At 37.2% G+C, this 17,785-nt stretch overlaps 1 protein-coding gene across 1 annotated transcript in view; it reads right to left on the bottom strand.

Moving 5' to 3' along the window:
- Entpd1 (ectonucleoside triphosphate diphosphohydrolase 1) overlaps positions 1-12,966 on the bottom strand; it is a 98,589-nt gene extending 85,623 nt beyond the window's left edge. Inside the window, exon 1 of the mRNA XM_076834149.1 lies at positions 12,846-12,966. Within this exon, the coding sequence (XP_076690264.1) occupies positions 12,846-12,861 (16 nt within the window). The 5' untranslated portion in view covers positions 12,862-12,966. The remainder of the gene's footprint in view (positions 1-12,845) is intronic.
- Between the last annotated feature and the right edge of the window lie 4,819 nt (positions 12,967-17,785).

The raw sequence follows: 17,785 nt of genomic DNA, 5'->3' as shown, positions 1-17,785 counted from the left end.
TGAGTAATTAATTGCTCTATTTTGATGTAGCAATTAATTATTATTATTAGTAGTAGTAGTAGTGATATTGATTCAGGATGTAATATGAAGGGGTTTTTTCACGGTTGCAATGAATTTCTGTGTAGGTTGTACACTTCACAACCCCAATGGGTGCTACATACATCCAAGACCATTCAAATACCCCTGGATTGTAACATGGACAATATATTAGTTGCATGTAGCAACCCTGGTTGGATACTTGGGAGTCATGAAAAGTACTTCCAGAATTTATCTTAGATATAAATTGAGATTTTTTTTATATTATGTCCTTGACATTAAGAAGAATTTTACATAACAGGTTGAATCATAAGAACTTGAGAATACTTGACAGTTTTGACCCACAAAACCACTGGTTTCAAATAGTTCAATCCAATAAATATACTTAGGGTAAAGTATTATAGTTAAAAATTGGGCTGTAGCTGTAGCTCAGTGGCAGACAGCTTGCCTAGCATGCATGAGGCACTGGGTTCTATCCTCAGCATCACATAAACAAATAAAATAAAGGGGCTGGGGATGTGGCTCAAGTGGTAGCGCGCTCGCCTGGCATGCGTGCGGCCCGGGTTCGATCCTCAGCACCACGTACAAACAAAGATGTTGTGTTCGCTGATAACTAAAAAATAAATATTAAAAATTCTCTCTCTCTCTCTCCTCTCTCACTCTCTCTCTAAAAAAAAAAGAGGCATTCTGACCATCTACAACTATAAAATATATTAAAAAAATAATTGGCCAAATTGCCAATTTCTCAGTTGTAGAAGAGCCATTAGTACAACCTGCTCTAATGTGTAAGCCTTTATGTGTATTGGCCAACCTGATTGAAGGGGTTGGGGTGAATCAAAGTAAATCAGGACTGGGGTAACATGGGGATGGAGGTGTTTATTAATCACTGGAAGTCACTGAAAGACAGTCTTCCTATAAAGAAGCACAAGAGTGAAGCAAGATTTTGGAAAGAAAATATGTAACCAGTCCAGTAAGATTAAAAAGGAGTCAGGGAAACCCAGAAAATTTGCAGATATATGAAAGAAAGTCCAGTGGGTAGTAGCTCTTGACTAAGATGGGAACATTTGTAATCCTAAATAAGAAATGTATCTAAGAAGCATCATCTTCTCTCATGAAAAAGGGCATCTGTAATTGTATACAGAATTCATGCTCACAAATGAACTGGAGGTCTATCTGGCTTTTCTTTCACAGAAAATGTTTATAATCTGGGTAGTCTGTCAGCATCAAGGAGTTACACACCTCTCCATAAATATTTGCATTTCAGTTGATGGTAGAGGCATAAACAGGATATACAGGACAGAAACAGGGCATTTCTAGCTGAAATTAACATTTGTTATTGTCTGCCAAGAGTCCATTTCCCCTTCTTCTGGCACCAGAGCTCTTGATTTCCTTTAAGAAACCATGCCTCTCTTCCCTCTCAACCACATTGTTCTTTAGATATCACAGATTCTTCCTTAAGATGGAGGAGGGGAATGGAAAAGCGATGAGGGGAGAGCAATAGGAACAACTCCAGGGAAAATTTTTCTCTCAACACTGCACCAAAAATATCTTATCAAGGTCACTATTAATCTCCACTGTGATAAATGCCATAATCAATTCTCAGTTTCACCTTATTTGACCCATTAGCATCATCAGACCCAGTTCACCACTTCCTCCTCTTAAAACACTTTTCTGGCTCCCGGGACTACATATTCTTCTATTTTATCCCCTCTCCAGTCCCAACACACATAACTCCCCCCCACCTCCTCACATACACATGCAGGAAACCATCTGTGAAATGCATGAGGATCTATCTTCTCTTGGCATGGAAGCCAGGGAGAGATAGGCCAGGCATTGGGAAATTTCTGTGGTTCTCCCACAGCAATAGATTACCCAATGCATGTGATGTTTCCTTTTACTCTGCTAGGAAGGTGCCTCATAGTAGCTCTGGAAATGGGCGTAACCCTCTAGGAACTGAACAGCCCATCTTCAACCTTTTTTGGAGAACATTCTTTAGAAAGTCTTTAATAAATAAAGCAGGCACGGGGCACCACTTTGCCAGAAGCTCAATCCATCTGATCAGCTTGCCTGTCCTGCCCTGGCTTTTGAAACTACTTTCTGGGCTCTGGGGTTTTCTTTGCTGTTTTCTTTCTCTTAGCTTTTATTTCTCAGCCAGCCCATTCCACTGAGGGGAACCCCTTTTCTATTGCCTGTGCAGGTTGAGGGTGACATACACACAAATCTTCTTGGATGGTTTTTCTTCCTGTCCCCAATCTTTGAAGTTAGAATATCCCAAAGCTCACTCCTTGAAACTTCTATCTATACTTTCTGTCTATAGTCATTCCCTTGGTGACAAACTTTGTCTAGTCTGGTTGCATTTAAATCGAGTATCACTGTGTTTAAACATAACCTGATAACTCAAATTTATATCTTCAGTTCAGTGTTCTCCCCTGCATTCCAGACTTGTGCATGTACATCCATTGGCTCTATTTGACATCTCCATGTCATATAGGCATCTCAGATTTAACAAGTTCAAAATTGAGATTCTTATCTTCCCACTCACATTTGTTCTTCTATAGAACTTAGCTGAAGTCAACTCCATCCTTCCAGTTTCTTGGAGGGTCCAAAATCTTGAAGTCAAGTTCCTTCCTCTTTGTTTCCCATTCAAGCTCACTTAGGAAATTTGATTGGCTGTATCTTCAACAGACACAAAATCCAATTGCTTCTCACCACTTCCACTTCTACTACTTTGAACTAGACACCTCATTTCTCAATCAGTATTATTACAGTAGTATTTTCACTAGTCTCTTTCTGTTTCCCATGTCCCCTACTTTCTACACAGCTGCTAGAGCCATCCTATTAAAACATAAATTTGATAAAGTCACTTCTCTGCTCAACATCTATAGTAGTTTTCCATTTCATTATAAATAAAAATTGAAGGTTATCTATCTACTGGCCCACAAGATGCCACACAATCTGTTTAGGCCAAACCTACCTCTCAGCTCTTGCCTCCTTACTCTTTCTACTCCAACCACTCTGGATTCCTTATTTGTTTATTAAACACCTTATTTCTCTTTAGGATTTTGTGCCTACTGGTCACTTTGCCTTAAATATTCTTCCTATAAATAGCTACATGATTTTTTTTTAGAGAGAGAGAGAAAGAGAGAGAGAGAGAGAGAGAGAGAGAGAGAGAGAGAGAGCTCTTGTATCTCTTTTTATGAGGACACTGATCCTCCTGGGCATATATGTGAAACATACAGAGAACACATGAGAAGTTTAAAGGCAAAGACCCTATCTTCTTCTTTTTTTTTTTTTAAGAGAGTGAGAAAGGGAGAGAGAGAGAGAGAGAGAGAGAGAGAGAGAGAGAGAGAGAGAGAGAATTTTTAATATTTATTTTTTTTTTAGTTTTCAGCGGACACAACATCTTTGTTTGTATGTGGTGTTGAGGATCGAACCCGGGCCACACGCATGCCAAGTGAGCGCGCTACCGCTTGAGCCACATCCCCAGCCCCTAGCCACATGATTTTACCTCTTTGTCTTTCCTCTACATTTCTTTCCTTGATTGATTTATTTAGGAGAAACTAACCCTTATGTTTAACATATTATACATTTTACCTTTTTGTTTACTGTCTGTCTATACCTAGAATATATGCTCCACAAAGTCAAGGGGTTTTGTTTGTTTTCTACCATATCCTCAATGCCTAGAACAGTGTTTTGCACATACTCTGTTCGATAAATATATGTTGAATGAATGAATATTAGGCTCATCTCCCTTCCCCTCGCTCTTGCCCTTAAAACATGATCAAATCCACTCTTCTTTGATCCAATTAATTTCCCTCCAACACCTCACTCTTTATGCTGTTTTTTTTGTTCCTACTTAATTCCTCTTTTGTCATCTTTGATATAGCTAAGTATTTCACTAAATCTGTTCTCACCAAGGAGCTCCAAATTCCAAAACCAAATCACCATACTTCTTCCACTGTAAAATATACTATTAGAGTTTTTCTTATTTTTTTGCTAAACGGAGAAAAGAGGTAAAAGGTAGGAAACACAAAATACATCCCAATTCCCAAAAACATTAAACTGAGGGAAAGAGATAAAGGGCAGGAGAGGGTGTACAACAACTATTCTCAATCTCCTTCTTGCCTTTTCTGCAGCTTTGGTGTTTCTTGAAACATAGGTCTCAAGGCACACTTTTCCCTTGGCTACCAGATGCAGAGTTTCCTTCATGTTTTTTTTTTTTTTAACCTTCCTAAATATTCTTTCTAATCTCTCTCTTAAGCTCCTTCTCTTCCTACTCCTTTATTAATGCTGGTTTTCCTAGATGCCATTTTTCATTCTCTTTTGGTTTTATTCTCTACAGTTTCCAGGGTGACTTGTCCAGGCCTGTACTCTCAACCACTGACTCCATGCTCCAATTCCAACTCCCATTATCTCTTGATTTTGGTCAGAGTCCTCCAAGCTCCAGAACCAAATTTCAACAAATGGTGTGTATAAATGCAATATTCATATGCAAGGGAAAAAAAGATAGGCCTCAACCTCACATCATATATAAAGATTAACTCAATATGAATCCAAATCCTAAATGTGTGGATAAAACTTTATGAAGAAAACTTAAGCATAAATGACTTCATGACTTTGGATTAGGCAATGGTTTCTTACCTAAGAAACTAAAAATATAAGCTGCCAAGGGAGTGGGGAGAATGGGACATCATTAAAATGTTAAAAATGTAAGATTTTTGCTCTGAAAAAAACTTTTGTACATCAAGAAAATTAAAAATGAATTTTTATTAATATATTTTTTAAAATATATTATTTTAAAAAATAAATTTTTTAAAATCATATATTTGAAAAAAAAGGAATATATGGAAAATCATTACAATTCAATAATCAAACTGATTAAAAATGGATAAAGGATCTGTTATGGTTTGGATTGAGGTGTTTCCCCAAAAGCTCACCTGTGAGGCAATGCAAGAAGATTCAGAGGAATAATGATTGGGTTATAGCCTTAACCTAATCAGTGAATTAATCCCTGATGGGATTAACCGAGTGGGAACTGAAGGCAAGTCAAGTATGGCTGGAGGAAGTGGTTCATTGGGAGCGAGGCTATTGGGTATTTATTTTGTATCTGCAGAGTACAGAGATTTTCTGTTCCCTGATCACTATGTAAGCTGCTTCATTTTGCCACATACTCTTCCACCTTACCAGTTATTAGATAAGGAAAAAAAAAAAGAGAGAGAGAGAGAGAGAGAGAGAGCGCGCATTCAAGTGTCAGTCACGGTGATTATATCCCAGAGGCTGAAGCAGGAGGATCTCAAGTCCAAGATCAGCCTCAGCAAATTAGCAAGGACTTAAGCAGTTTAGTGAGACCCTGTCTCAAAATAAAAAAAATATAAAGAAAGGCCTGGGGTTGTAGCTCAGTGGTAAAGCACCCCTGGGTTCAATCCCCAGTACCAAAACAAAACAAAACAGAAAGAAAAAGGAAAAAAAAAGTAAATCTATTAAAAAAACTTTTATGGTTATTTCTAAGTGTACCAAAATAAAACAATAAAAAAAGAGATTAAACAAAAAAAATCAATCTTTTCTACAGCTTAAATTAGTACATATGAATGCTAAATTATTAATCTCTATTCGCTCACCCTTTTTCACTGGAAACTCTCTAGTCTTCCCTTCTCTGCCTTTTCAGTACAATATCTAAAAAATTATTTTGATGATGAAACTCTTCAAATGTATTTTTGTGCACATGTCTCAGCAATACTATTCTGATTTAATGGCTCAGAGATTCTGGTTCCCATCTTCTAGATCCTGCTAATCAGACCCAACTCCTGGTTCTGGCCTCCTAGGGCTTGTCATGGTTATTTGGAAGGGAAAGATTTAGTAATTTTCACACACATCTCTTCTATACTACCTTAAATTATGTAGTCACTCCAGGATCAGATCCCTAAGATGTCATTTGAGATTGTTACCTCACCTTCCCTTATATTTCCCGAGACACTATTGAATTACTTCTCTGTATTTACTTTACCTTCCTGACATATTCTCAAGCCTCTATTGCCCAGCCTTCTCTTTTAATGAGCCACAATAAAAAAATGTTCACATCTTTTTTCTCCTAGAACCAAAATTCTCATAGGTATCTATAAAGCATCTAAAAATGAATGCATATGTACTATAATTTCACATAGGACAAAATAATAGTTGGGAATGGATTATACATAATTGAGAAGATTGAATTGATTGATCTATATCCAATTTTAGATCTTAAAAACTTATCTACTTACAAATATTCATAGAAGTTTTATAAAAATTTACCACATGCTTAGTTACAAAGAAACCTCAGAAATTACAAACATAAATCCCCATAGTTACAAAATACAATGAAAAATAAATAATAACGGTTTAAAAAAATAAAAATCATTTAGAACTTAAAATGTTATTATGGCTTAGAGACAACAGAATACAATATCGAACTACTTAGAAAACTATTCAACTGCATTTAAAAATGTGTTGCACCTATTCGTAATTGTTATTCTCCTTTTAAAAACACTAAGAACATGCTTATAAAAACTACTGCAAATATGGCAGAAAAAGTTGAATATTTTATGTGATGAAGCATTCATATGAATTGATTTAAAAACATAAAATCCAAATAAGTAATAAACAGGCAAAGGATGCAAAAAGAATATAAAAGATGAAGCCTATTATGTAAAAACTATCAAATGCAGAGTAACCCAAGAAATACAAGCTAAAATATAAGAGTGGATAAGACTGATTTTTTTTTAAACATCACCAAAGCTGTAAGGGATGCAGCAAAACAGAAACTGCCTGTGGGAGCTTGAAGGGTCCATCTACCCCTTAGGAATGTAACTTGGCAAGCCTGACCAAGAACAATAGAATATATTTATAAGTTTTAAACCAACAATTCTACTAACAGGATTCTATCCTCAGAGTGCACCCTTACATAAGGAAAAAGTTCCTGCCCAAAGACATTTATTAGAAATGGAAAAACTTGAATGGTTCAATAACAGGGGAATTGTTAAACAAACTGCAACTATAAAAATTATACTAACAAAGACTGTGCTATAAAATGGAAAATACTGCAGATTCACTACTACTCTAAAAGCCAAGCTTTAAAAGTGTATATATAGCCTAATGATCATGGTGCCATCTCATAATTTTTCAAGGTCCTATTCAAGTAAATGTTACACAAGAGAAACAACCCAGGCATAGTAAAAAGATACTTCAAAGAAATATACCAAAATATCATGAGGCATTGTTTTTCTTCTCTTCCCTATTCTATATTATCATGTTTTCTTTAATGGGCATGTGTTTTGTTACTTACATTCTTGTGGACACAAAGGAATTGTTCACATCCTTCCTATGAATCAAAAGGAAATACCTGTAGACTTTTAAATGAAATTATTACTTGAATATGGACTACAAAAAATAATTGCTTAAATCCTTTCACAATTCTTTATTCTTTCTTGTATCATATTTCAAATGCACTGCTCATGGATTTGGTTTTGAAATGTCATTAACATTTATTAGTTACTAGATTTTAAGAACTATGTTTTATTGTCTTCTTTCAATAAGCATTTGTCTATATAAAAAAATCTTTTACTTGAATGAAATTAAATTTTAGAAAAGAAAATACCTCTTTTTGGAGAGCATGTCCTCCCATTGTTCCCAGTTCTCTAAAGTCACTTTGATATTCAAGCACAGAAACTGTAATTTATATGTCTGTAAGACAACTTCTCTCCTGGTTTCTTTTCTTTAACAACTTCTTTTCTTCTCACAATTCCCTCAGTTTTGCAAACCTGAAGAACATTCCAGCAATCCTCTCTGCACTAACTTTCCTACCTTAGCACCTACAATTATTCCCACCTTGATTCTTTAGGAGCAGAATATGCCCCAAGCACACTACTCCCAATTTCAGAACCCTGAGACCCCAGCTCCTTAGGACTGCAACACCCAGAACAGGGTTCCAGAGGCAGCCACATATTCTGCTCCAGTATTTCTCAAGTGGGAGGCAGAGAAAAAGAGAAGCTTAGGGAATCTTAAGACCATGGGGAGAAGGTGGAAATATGTAGGAAATCCAACGAGTCCTTTTGGTTCAATAATAATTTGCATACTGAAGATTCAGACTTGCTTCTAGGATATGGCAAAAATGGGAGACTTGATTTCTTGTCCCAGTGCATATATTAGCTGAGGGAACACATGAGCTAGGCTTCCCATTAGTTGAGTTAACCAATCAACTATGCAATCTTCCAATTGCATAGTTGATTGGTTAACTCAAAGAAGTAGCTCCAAGGGCTGGGGATGTGGCACAAGTGATAGCACGCTCGCCTGGCATGTGTGCGGCCTGGGTTCGATCCTCAGCACCACATATAAATAAAGATGTTGTGTCCGCCGAAAACTAAAAAATAAATATTAAAATTCTCTCTCTCTCTAAAAACAAAAAAAAATTATAGATATAGATATAGATATAGATATAGATATAGATATAGATATAGAAGTAGCCCCGATAGGGGATGAGGGTCAGGGAGGGCTTGATCAGTTACTCCCAAAATAAACCCTAAGACTAAGGTATACAATGACCTAATAACATTGCTAGTCAAAGTGTTGCCTTCGGAGGTTAGCACTATCATCACCTGGGAGTTTGCTAGAAATGCAGAATCTCTGGTCCTAACCCAAATTCTTCTGGATCAGGTTTTACATTTTAAGATCTCCAATGATTATACATGCATGTTAAAGTTTGAGAAACACACAGTTACAATCACCAAGACAAAGCTAGTGCCTCCACTCCTCTGCACTTCCATCAAACCATCAAAATGTTTGATGATTCTTCACTATAGGGCCTGCCCTTGATTTTGGTCTCCCTCCAAAATGTTTCAAAGAATAAATTTTATGTGATTTTCCCCAGCCCTCACCTTCAGTCTACATAAGCCAAGTCCAACACATCTAAACACAGCACGTGGGATTAAACACTACTGTCTTTGCATGCAAGTACTAGTTATAGAGGGTGGATAAGCAAACAAAAAGACAACACAAGGGAGAAAACACTGAAAATGTGGTTTGGCCAAGTAAAAGCAATGCCAATCATAATCACTTGTAAAAACTGTTTCAGATGTTCCTCATTAACAGCAAGAAAATCATGATTAAGGAAATCATTTAATGTGCAGCCAATTGCTTTGTAAAGGTGTATTTGATTAAATGACTAATAATCCCAAATTCATGGTCAAGGCTAAACATCTGGACTTCTGCCTTCAAATCTCCAGAACAGACATTTGCTCACAACTTGGAAAGGAGATTTTACTCTTCCCTCTAGGTTGCAGTTTTGGTAAGAGAATTCTTTAAGCATTCTGGGAGTGGGGCAGCCTGTTGAGGGCACCAGATTCTACTCATTGTTCTAGGTCCAAATGAAGTGTCCCACTCTTGAGAGGTTTTTCTGAAATTCTGTTTCTCATGGTGCAATCTTTAGGCTTCAATTATGACTTTTAGAGAGGTGAAACAGGAACCCAGGCTTTGCAAACTAACCACTTGGATCAAAATTCACACTCTACCTACTACTAGCTGTGTAACCTTGGCCAAGTGACCTGCTTCCACAATCATAAGATGCAGAAACCGATACCATAGAATTGCTGTAGACAAAACATATAATATTATACTGTTGGGCACATAATAAATAATCAGTGTTAATTTATTATTGGCACTTCACAGAGTCTGGCTTTGATTAGAGTTGGATGTATATGTATCTCCCTTCCCTATTAAATCATGATCAAATTGTTTATACACCAAGCAGCTGGCATAGGGACTTACAAATGGTAAATACACAATCATATTTGTAGATTGGTTTGAAGTTATTCCAGGAAAAGGAAAGGGAGGATACTGGAAACAAACTTATTTACCCAGAGCCAATTTCTGTAGTATTTGTTTTTCTTTCCTTACCAGAGTACATTGTCTCAGATAGCAAGATTGTTATAAAGTGGGATTGGGGAGCCACTATTTATGGAACTAGATGTTCTATTCAAAGATAGCAGAGGTGTGCTATGAGGCATCTGAAATCCCCAGCTTAGCCTCTGGCTGAGTGGGGAGTAAGAGTTTGAGTTCAGCCAGAGCTTCATTGGCCAACTGGGTGCCCTGGCATGGGGTATATTCACAAATAATATCATCTACCTAAAAGGGTCACATTTTGTTTTTCAGAATATTCACCTAGAGGGATGTCTAGGTGTAGAAGAGTTGTATGCACCAGTAGGGAAGAAGCCCTATTACAAACTCAAAGGTCCCCTTTTAAACTGGCTTCCTAACTCAAAAGTGAATATTAGCTAAAATAATAATGTAGTTTATTAGATCCTTATTGAGTGCCCATTAAAGAGCTCAAGGTGCAACTGGCTGGCAATGACTTTCTGGACTTGTATAAGAGCCTGGTGTGCACCACCCTCTGAAAAAACACTTGGCATTTTTTTCTGAGATAGACATCAATTTCAAAAATCTGTCCTGAGGGCTGGTAAATGTGGCCACCAAGCTGACACAACAAGAATGTCAAAGATAGCTGTGGACCTCATAGAGAAGTCTGGGGAATTGCCACTCCAACCACTGGCCATTGGATGTTGTGTACCAATAGGACACATGTAGACAATTCAGCATCTGTCCACTTTCTAGATGGATTCTGACACAAGGCCCTTCAGGACAGCTACATGGGCACCCTCAATAACTGCCTCCAGTGTCTTTGTCATAACAGACCTCTCTCCCATAATCCTGCCCACAATGACAACAATCTTGCCATGGGTTTGGAGACTGAAAAATAACTCACTAGACACTAGGTACCCAAAGATGAATAATAAAATTATACACTGGGGAGGAGGGAATGTGATACAGAGGGCAATAACAAAAAATAAGTATAATGAGGGGCTGCCTTAGACATAAAGAGTAAGGTATTATAGAAACAGTCAAACTGGGTAGTAATCTAGGCTCAAAGAGTTGGAGAAGGCTTAAAGGAGAGAGTAATGCTTGAGACTTGAAGGAATAATGGCAACAGCTAATATTTATTGAGCATGTACTATACATCAGGCCAATTCTAAAAACCTTGCATGGCCTCATTCAATCCTTACAACAACCCTATGGAGGCAGATATTATTATTCTCCTCATTTTACAGATGAGTAAACTGAGGCTCACAGTAAATGGTGGAGCAAGGATTAAAACACAGGCTCCAAAATAAGAAGAAAAAGAGGTTCAGATAGGTGATCAAAGAAGAAAAAAGTACCTTGCAACAGTCTGAGAAGGAGGAAAGGGGCAGTTCCCTTGAGGAACTGAAAGTGGCTCAATGAGGACTAGCTGGGGTGGAGACAGGAGTTCAGAGATGACTGGGCTCACTCTGCAGGTTGGAAGAGAAACCAGAAGCGGGGGATTTCTGGTCTGGTGTGGACTTTTGACAGTTAGCTTCATGATTCATGTCACCTAACTCCTTGCAGCCTTAGTTTCTCCCTTTTTTAAAAGGCCATAGTAACAAATACTTGCTTCTCTACAATAAGAATGGCAATAAACACCAAATGAGAAAAAGTATGTGAATTTGATTGCAAAGTACAACTTCCTTCACAGACTTGACATTTCATCAGTATCATTTCCCCAATAGCTCTAGGGATTTTCAAAACCAGAATCTGCAGTGTCATGCACCAGAGAGTACCTTCCCAGCAGAACAGTATGGGAAAGTGGACAAGCCCTCAGGCCCTGCCTGTCTGCCTGAGTCCACATTCGTCACTTTATTACTATGTTATCCCAAAACAAGTTAACTTCTCAGTCCCTTTGTCATCTGGAAAATGGAGATGACAATGATAGCACTTACCTTATATGGTTGATGTGAAGAACAAGCATACATAGTAAGCTTAGAATAGTTTCCAGCACTGCATAAAGATTTATTAAATTTTAACAGCTATCATAATAATTAAGAAGTCCAGTGACTACTCATCCTATTGCTCTGTGTTCTTTGTGATAAAAGCATGTGAGGATATTAGAAGTTAAAGATGATGAAGCAGATTTGCAACCCTACATTCCCTCAGTGTTGCAGAAATTCTTCCTGACTCCCAAGAGCTGGCAAGCAGCTGGCTCTCCGTCCTGGCAGAAAATGCCCAAAAGAGGAAAAAGACAGAGACTGCACACCATTCGTGAAACCAGGCTGCTCTTGTAGTTTTCAGACAACTTCTAAATGTCATCAGTCAGATAAGACCTGCTACTTTAAGACAAAACTCTTACCATGCCCTCTGCCCCTCCCCGCCCCTAACTACCGACATGCACACTCTCCCACACATCTCAAGACACTTTCAACCTTTTGCAAGACATTCTCTGGGATCCTGTTGTGACAGCCTCTTGCTACATTAACTTGCCTAACTTCCAGCAGAGAAGGCTTTGCTAGTTTCACAACAGGAAAATACACAGGAAATTTGAGAACAAAACAAATCTACACACAAAGCCCAGCATCTTCAAGCAAACACAGAGAGGACTGAGGCTAGATGACTCCAGACTGCAGATGAAGCAGCTGTCTCTTAACCGGCAAAAGTGCTGAAAAATGTCGTTTGCCTCTAAAACACCAGATCTGCATACAAATTGATAATTAATATTCATGAGCTCTTCCAGCTTGCTCAAGAGCTACCCTTGACGACATCCAGGAGCTCTGCTTCCTAAAAAGTTTCCGAAAGTTCTTTCTTTGCCTCCTCTCAAAAGGAAGAAGGTGGGAAAGTTCATATGGGGCTTTTTACTTCTTGCTCTTTCAAGTATTTGCTTTGGTAGGGGATTTTTTTTCCCCTAAGGATTCAGATCAAATCAGTTTGAGTCTTACCCTTTATATCTTCCATAAGTAGCAGCTTCTGTTTTCTTCCTCTTTCCTCCTTTTGGTTTTTTTGTGTTTTTGTGTTTTGTTTTTCCAGCCTCTGCTTGCTGTGGTCCGTCTCAGTGAGAGAGGTACTCAAGGATCAGAGATATAACAGACCCTTGGGCTTGTGGGAGGGGCTAAGTTAGCCAGCCCCGTTTCGGAAGGAACCTCAACCTCAAACTATGTCTTTTTCATAGAGAAAGGGCAGATTGGCTGAGAAGTCCAGCAGCTCATTTACCTAAAGTTACTCGAAGGCTTCCCTGGGTTGTAACTTTTTCAATTCTTGAAGCAACGTGTCTCTAATCCCTCTCTCCCTTCTTCCTTCCTTCTTTCTCTCTTCCATGTCTCTCTCTCCCTCTCTGTTACAAAAATCTATTTTTCTCCCTTGAAAAGTCATATTGGTTGCAAACAAACAAGCGACTTATGTATTGCAATTATGAAGCCAGATAACAAGAAACTTGTTACCTTAATACCAACTGGAAAACCTGTGAGAGGCAAGAACAGTCCTTCCTGCTCCATAAAGCTGATCATGTCTGGTCTCATGATGAACAATCCTTTTCGAGGATCACTACAGCAGAAGAGCAACGAGTCACCCAAGCAATTGCTGCCACAGCAGAAGCTGTGTTATTGGCTGGAAAGCCAGATGGGACTGCAGAGGAAGCTGCTTACTGGGAACCTCTGTGTAGCTATGATTTGATGAAAGTCACTCACCTTTTCCCAGCTTTGACTTCTTACCTCCAAAGACTTATAAATAAGCATGGATTGCTACACCCAACTTGCCAAATGACCCCAAAGCAAATAAAAGACTGACCAAATTATTTTTAAACTGTGTACTCAAAGTTAATTTAAAATCAAGAGAAGAGCTAACCTTCTGAGAGTATAGTAAGTCCTCAAGCACCAAGGCTACTTGGCAGCTTCTCCCTCCAGGAGGCTGTTGCAACCTTACTTAGCATTTGAGGTTTGTAAGAGACCTCAGATATTTAGCCTAACCCAAGATTAGAGAGCATTATTTAGTCTTCATTATTTGCCACCATGCTTCCCAGCACAGTATAGTTTCTCCCCCAGTGTAGGCATTCAGTGAATATTTGATGAATGGTTGAATTAGTGAATGAACAGTAATGAGAAGGATTGTAAATATGGTTTCCTGATTCCTTGGTCATGCTTTTTATACATTGCCTTTTTAGCACAAGAATTTGTGTCTAAAGCTAACTATACCATGACTTTTTTTTTTTTTTTTTTTTGCATATAAACCATTAAGTTTCTAACCACTAAGAATCGCCTTTGAGTCTATACAGAATATAAATTCTCCATTGAACTTTTGGTCATTCTTTAAGGGCAAAGATTTTTTTTTCTTTTTTCTTTTTTTTAAATATAACATCTCTGTTAGCTTGCACAGTACCTGGCACATCATATGTGCTCAGTAAATTTTGAATGCTTAATAAATATGAGGCTTTCTTGACCTCACTAAATGGACATAGTTATAGGATTTTGCATTTACAATAACTAATTATACTAAATAAAAAATCTAATGAATACCTTCTCCAGGGCCAGTTTAGACTATATCTAATGATAAATATTGGCTTGATAGTTGTTCTATGGTGGCAAAATTGTTTTTATGTGATATAATGAGATATTTGTAAATATCAACAACCTTTATGAGTTTATGACTACTTTTGTACTATTGTTTAGGGGAAATTTTAAAAAAACAGCATGCCCACAAAATAGTCTGTGCAATACAGAATGGAAACCAAATTATCAAAGGTAGAAAGAGAAAGGAATGTTCTAAGGGAAGATCCAGAGTGAATGAGGGGTCAGGCACTTACCTGAACCTGTCAATGACTACCCTACTTTGGGCACTATGGCAACAGCTCCCTATTTCAAACAAAAATTAATATTTTTTAAAAAATTAAAATTCAAAGCCTCTCCTGTCATATTCTACTTGGAAACTGTCAACTAAAGATTACTTCAAAAAACTGATTCTCTTTCACTCTCCTTTTATTTTATCAGAAGAAAGAGAGAGAATCAAAAGCAAAGTGCTCTAGTACCTGACTTCTGTTTCAACCAGGAAATGTAAAATCTGATTATAATAACTAGTACTTCATAGAGAAATTAAAGTTCATCTGAGTTGAATATGCAGTAATAGAAATATGGTTCTAGTGCCAACTCATATTACATGAACCTTCCTGAAATAATTCAATTCTTTTTATGGTAATATACTCTATGCTACAATTTAATGATTGTCCAGTGTACACCATCATGAAACTATTACTGTTAAATATGTATTATCTCCCATTCATATGAGAGTAATTACAAAAGATATGTGGGTTTGTGTGAGTTTGTTTAAAAATCTGAGAATTTGTCTTAAAAAATAAATCTTGTTTCTAACAAACAATTATTATAATCATCAATTTTATTGTAGAAAATAAAAACTGCACTCAAGGAAGATGAAAGGAGTTGTTAGAAAGGGTTACCTAGGGGCTGGGGTTGTGGCTCAGTGGTAGAGTGCTTGCCTCACATGTGTGAAGCACTGGGTTCAATTATCAGCACCGCATATAAATAAATGAATAAAATAAAGGTCCGTCAACACTAAAAAATATTAAAAAAAGAAAGGGTTACCTAAAGATATTTGTCTTTATTTTCACGATGAAATGGTTTTTTGTAAGTTCTTAGAATGTTAGAAATTCATTTTTCTTATACCTTCAACCTCTTTCACTATATTGATTCTTCCCTCTAGTATATAAAATACTTAAATAATTATCATTCTTAAAAAGTTTCAGTTTTGCAAGATGAAAATGTTCTGGAGATTGGTTGCACAAACTATATAATAAAAAATTAATAGGGAAAATTTTGTATTATATGTATTTTACTATAATTTTTAAAATTTAAAAGAATTTTTTAAAAATCAGTAAATGCATTCCATCAGCCTATGCCTCTCTGTCCTTCACAACCTATTTAAACCATAGTCTACGGTTTGCCTTCCCTTCATTGCCTCCATTCATTTCTCATTCCATTGCATTCTATTTCCTCATTCAGCACTCTAATGAAACCACCCTTTCTGAGATCATCACTGATCTCTAACCAAAGATTAATTTTTATGTATTATCTTTTTTGATCTTGATTTAGCAAGAATCACTGTTGTTGTTCTTTCTTTCTTGACATTTTCTCTATCCTTATTTTCCAGAAACTATCACATATCTGGTTTTCTTCCTCCAATTGTTTGTTTATAAAAATATGATTGTTTCATAAAGATATGATGCTCCTTCTCGTGAACTGGTTTGTCTTATAAATTTTGGTATTTCTACAACTTCCCTTAGACTGCTTTTCTTATTCACTTATTCTACCTAGATCATAATTCCTATTTATGCTTTTACATTCCTGCTCAGTCCTCTCATATGAGCTCCATCCAGATCCATATTGTTTGGGGGCATCATCATCTCTAGAATATCCTACAAGGAGTTCAAACTCAGTATCCAAATTGAACATTTTATCTTTACTTCTGAATCTGCTCCCCTACATGAGTTAATGGCACCACCAATCTCCTAGTCACACAATCTAGCAACCTCAGGGCTCTCCTAAAACCCTTCCCTATCTCCCACATCATACTGTTTATCAAATCTTGTTGCTTCTGCACCTTAAAATCTTCAAATCCATCTCCTCCTCTCCATTTCCAAGACTTCTGCCATAGCACATACTCTCCTCATCTTTGCCTGGTTTACAGCAATGCTCTTCTCTAATTAATATGTCCTATTATCTCCAAGTGGGGAACAAGGTTTTAAGTCTTTTATTCTTTAATTAATATGACTCAGACTCCCATTCACTGTAGTGCAAGGATTTTTTTCCCAGCTGGGTGCCTTTCCAATAATAAGCTCAAGAACCCTATGATCTTACTTAATCCAAATGGGTCAGTACTATAATGATAAGCCACAATTCTCAGCAGCTTTTGCTGCTTCAGGGCACAAAATCAGGAGAGTTTTAGAAATCTGCCTCTCATAGTTCTCAGAATCTGTCTTCTTCTACAGATTTACCCCAATGTGAGTACAACTTTGCCCCTTAAATCTCCAAAGTCTAGCTGCAGGCTGACTTCAATCAACAAAGCAATCATGACAGTCTTTGTACTGGACAATTTTGGTTTGCCTCTCCAGATCTACTCTCCTCCCATCTATTTGCTCTCCACACCAGAAGGCTTATCTCTGGGTCATACATAGGTTTCCCATCTCCTCTGACTTCTAGTTTTCAGCCAGTAGGGAGTTTGGCAGGAGATGGAGAGTAAGGGACAAGAAGGCTAGGTTCTTAACTTTTTTTAGATCACCTTGAATTGGCTAAGCCCCTCCATGGAAGACATCTGCCACTCTCAAAGCCCCTGACTTTATTTAATCCTTTCCCTCAAGATCTGGTAATTGTTCCTCCTCTTGTTCTTTAAGTCTAGTGGTGGCAATATCTAAGTTGCTACTAGCAACCTCTCTCCACTCCATTTCTACATGTTTCATGGTTCCCCTACACAATGGAACATGGTTCCCCTATCTTTTTAAATAGTCCTTTTGTTCAAAATTCTGCTTGACCTATCTTATTTTAAAGATATCTCCTGTTTCCTGTTGGTCCCTAACTGATTCAGTCTATAAAACATTTCAGGCCTATAAAATTCTATCCATGCTAAATAGCGTCCCCCAAGTGATTATACCAATAGTCAAGCTATAACTTTCCTAATGGCTGATCAATCAATAAAATAAAAATAATACTTAAAATTAAAATTTAAAAAGAACAGATTTTTAACACATACTCATTTATCATCAGATTAACCAAATGAGTTAGGTACTATTATTATCCTCAATTTATAGATGAGGAAACAGAACTCAGAAAGATTAAGTAGCTTGGCCAAATTCACACAGCTAATAAGTAGTAGGCAAGTA

This window comes from Callospermophilus lateralis, chromosome 15, assembly GCF_048772815.1.
Source record: "Callospermophilus lateralis isolate mCalLat2 chromosome 15, mCalLat2.hap1, whole genome shotgun sequence".
In the NCBI taxonomy this organism is placed as follows: Eukaryota; Metazoa; Chordata; class Mammalia; order Rodentia; family Sciuridae; genus Callospermophilus; species Callospermophilus lateralis.
This window is presented reverse-complemented; position numbering and strand designations above follow the sequence as displayed.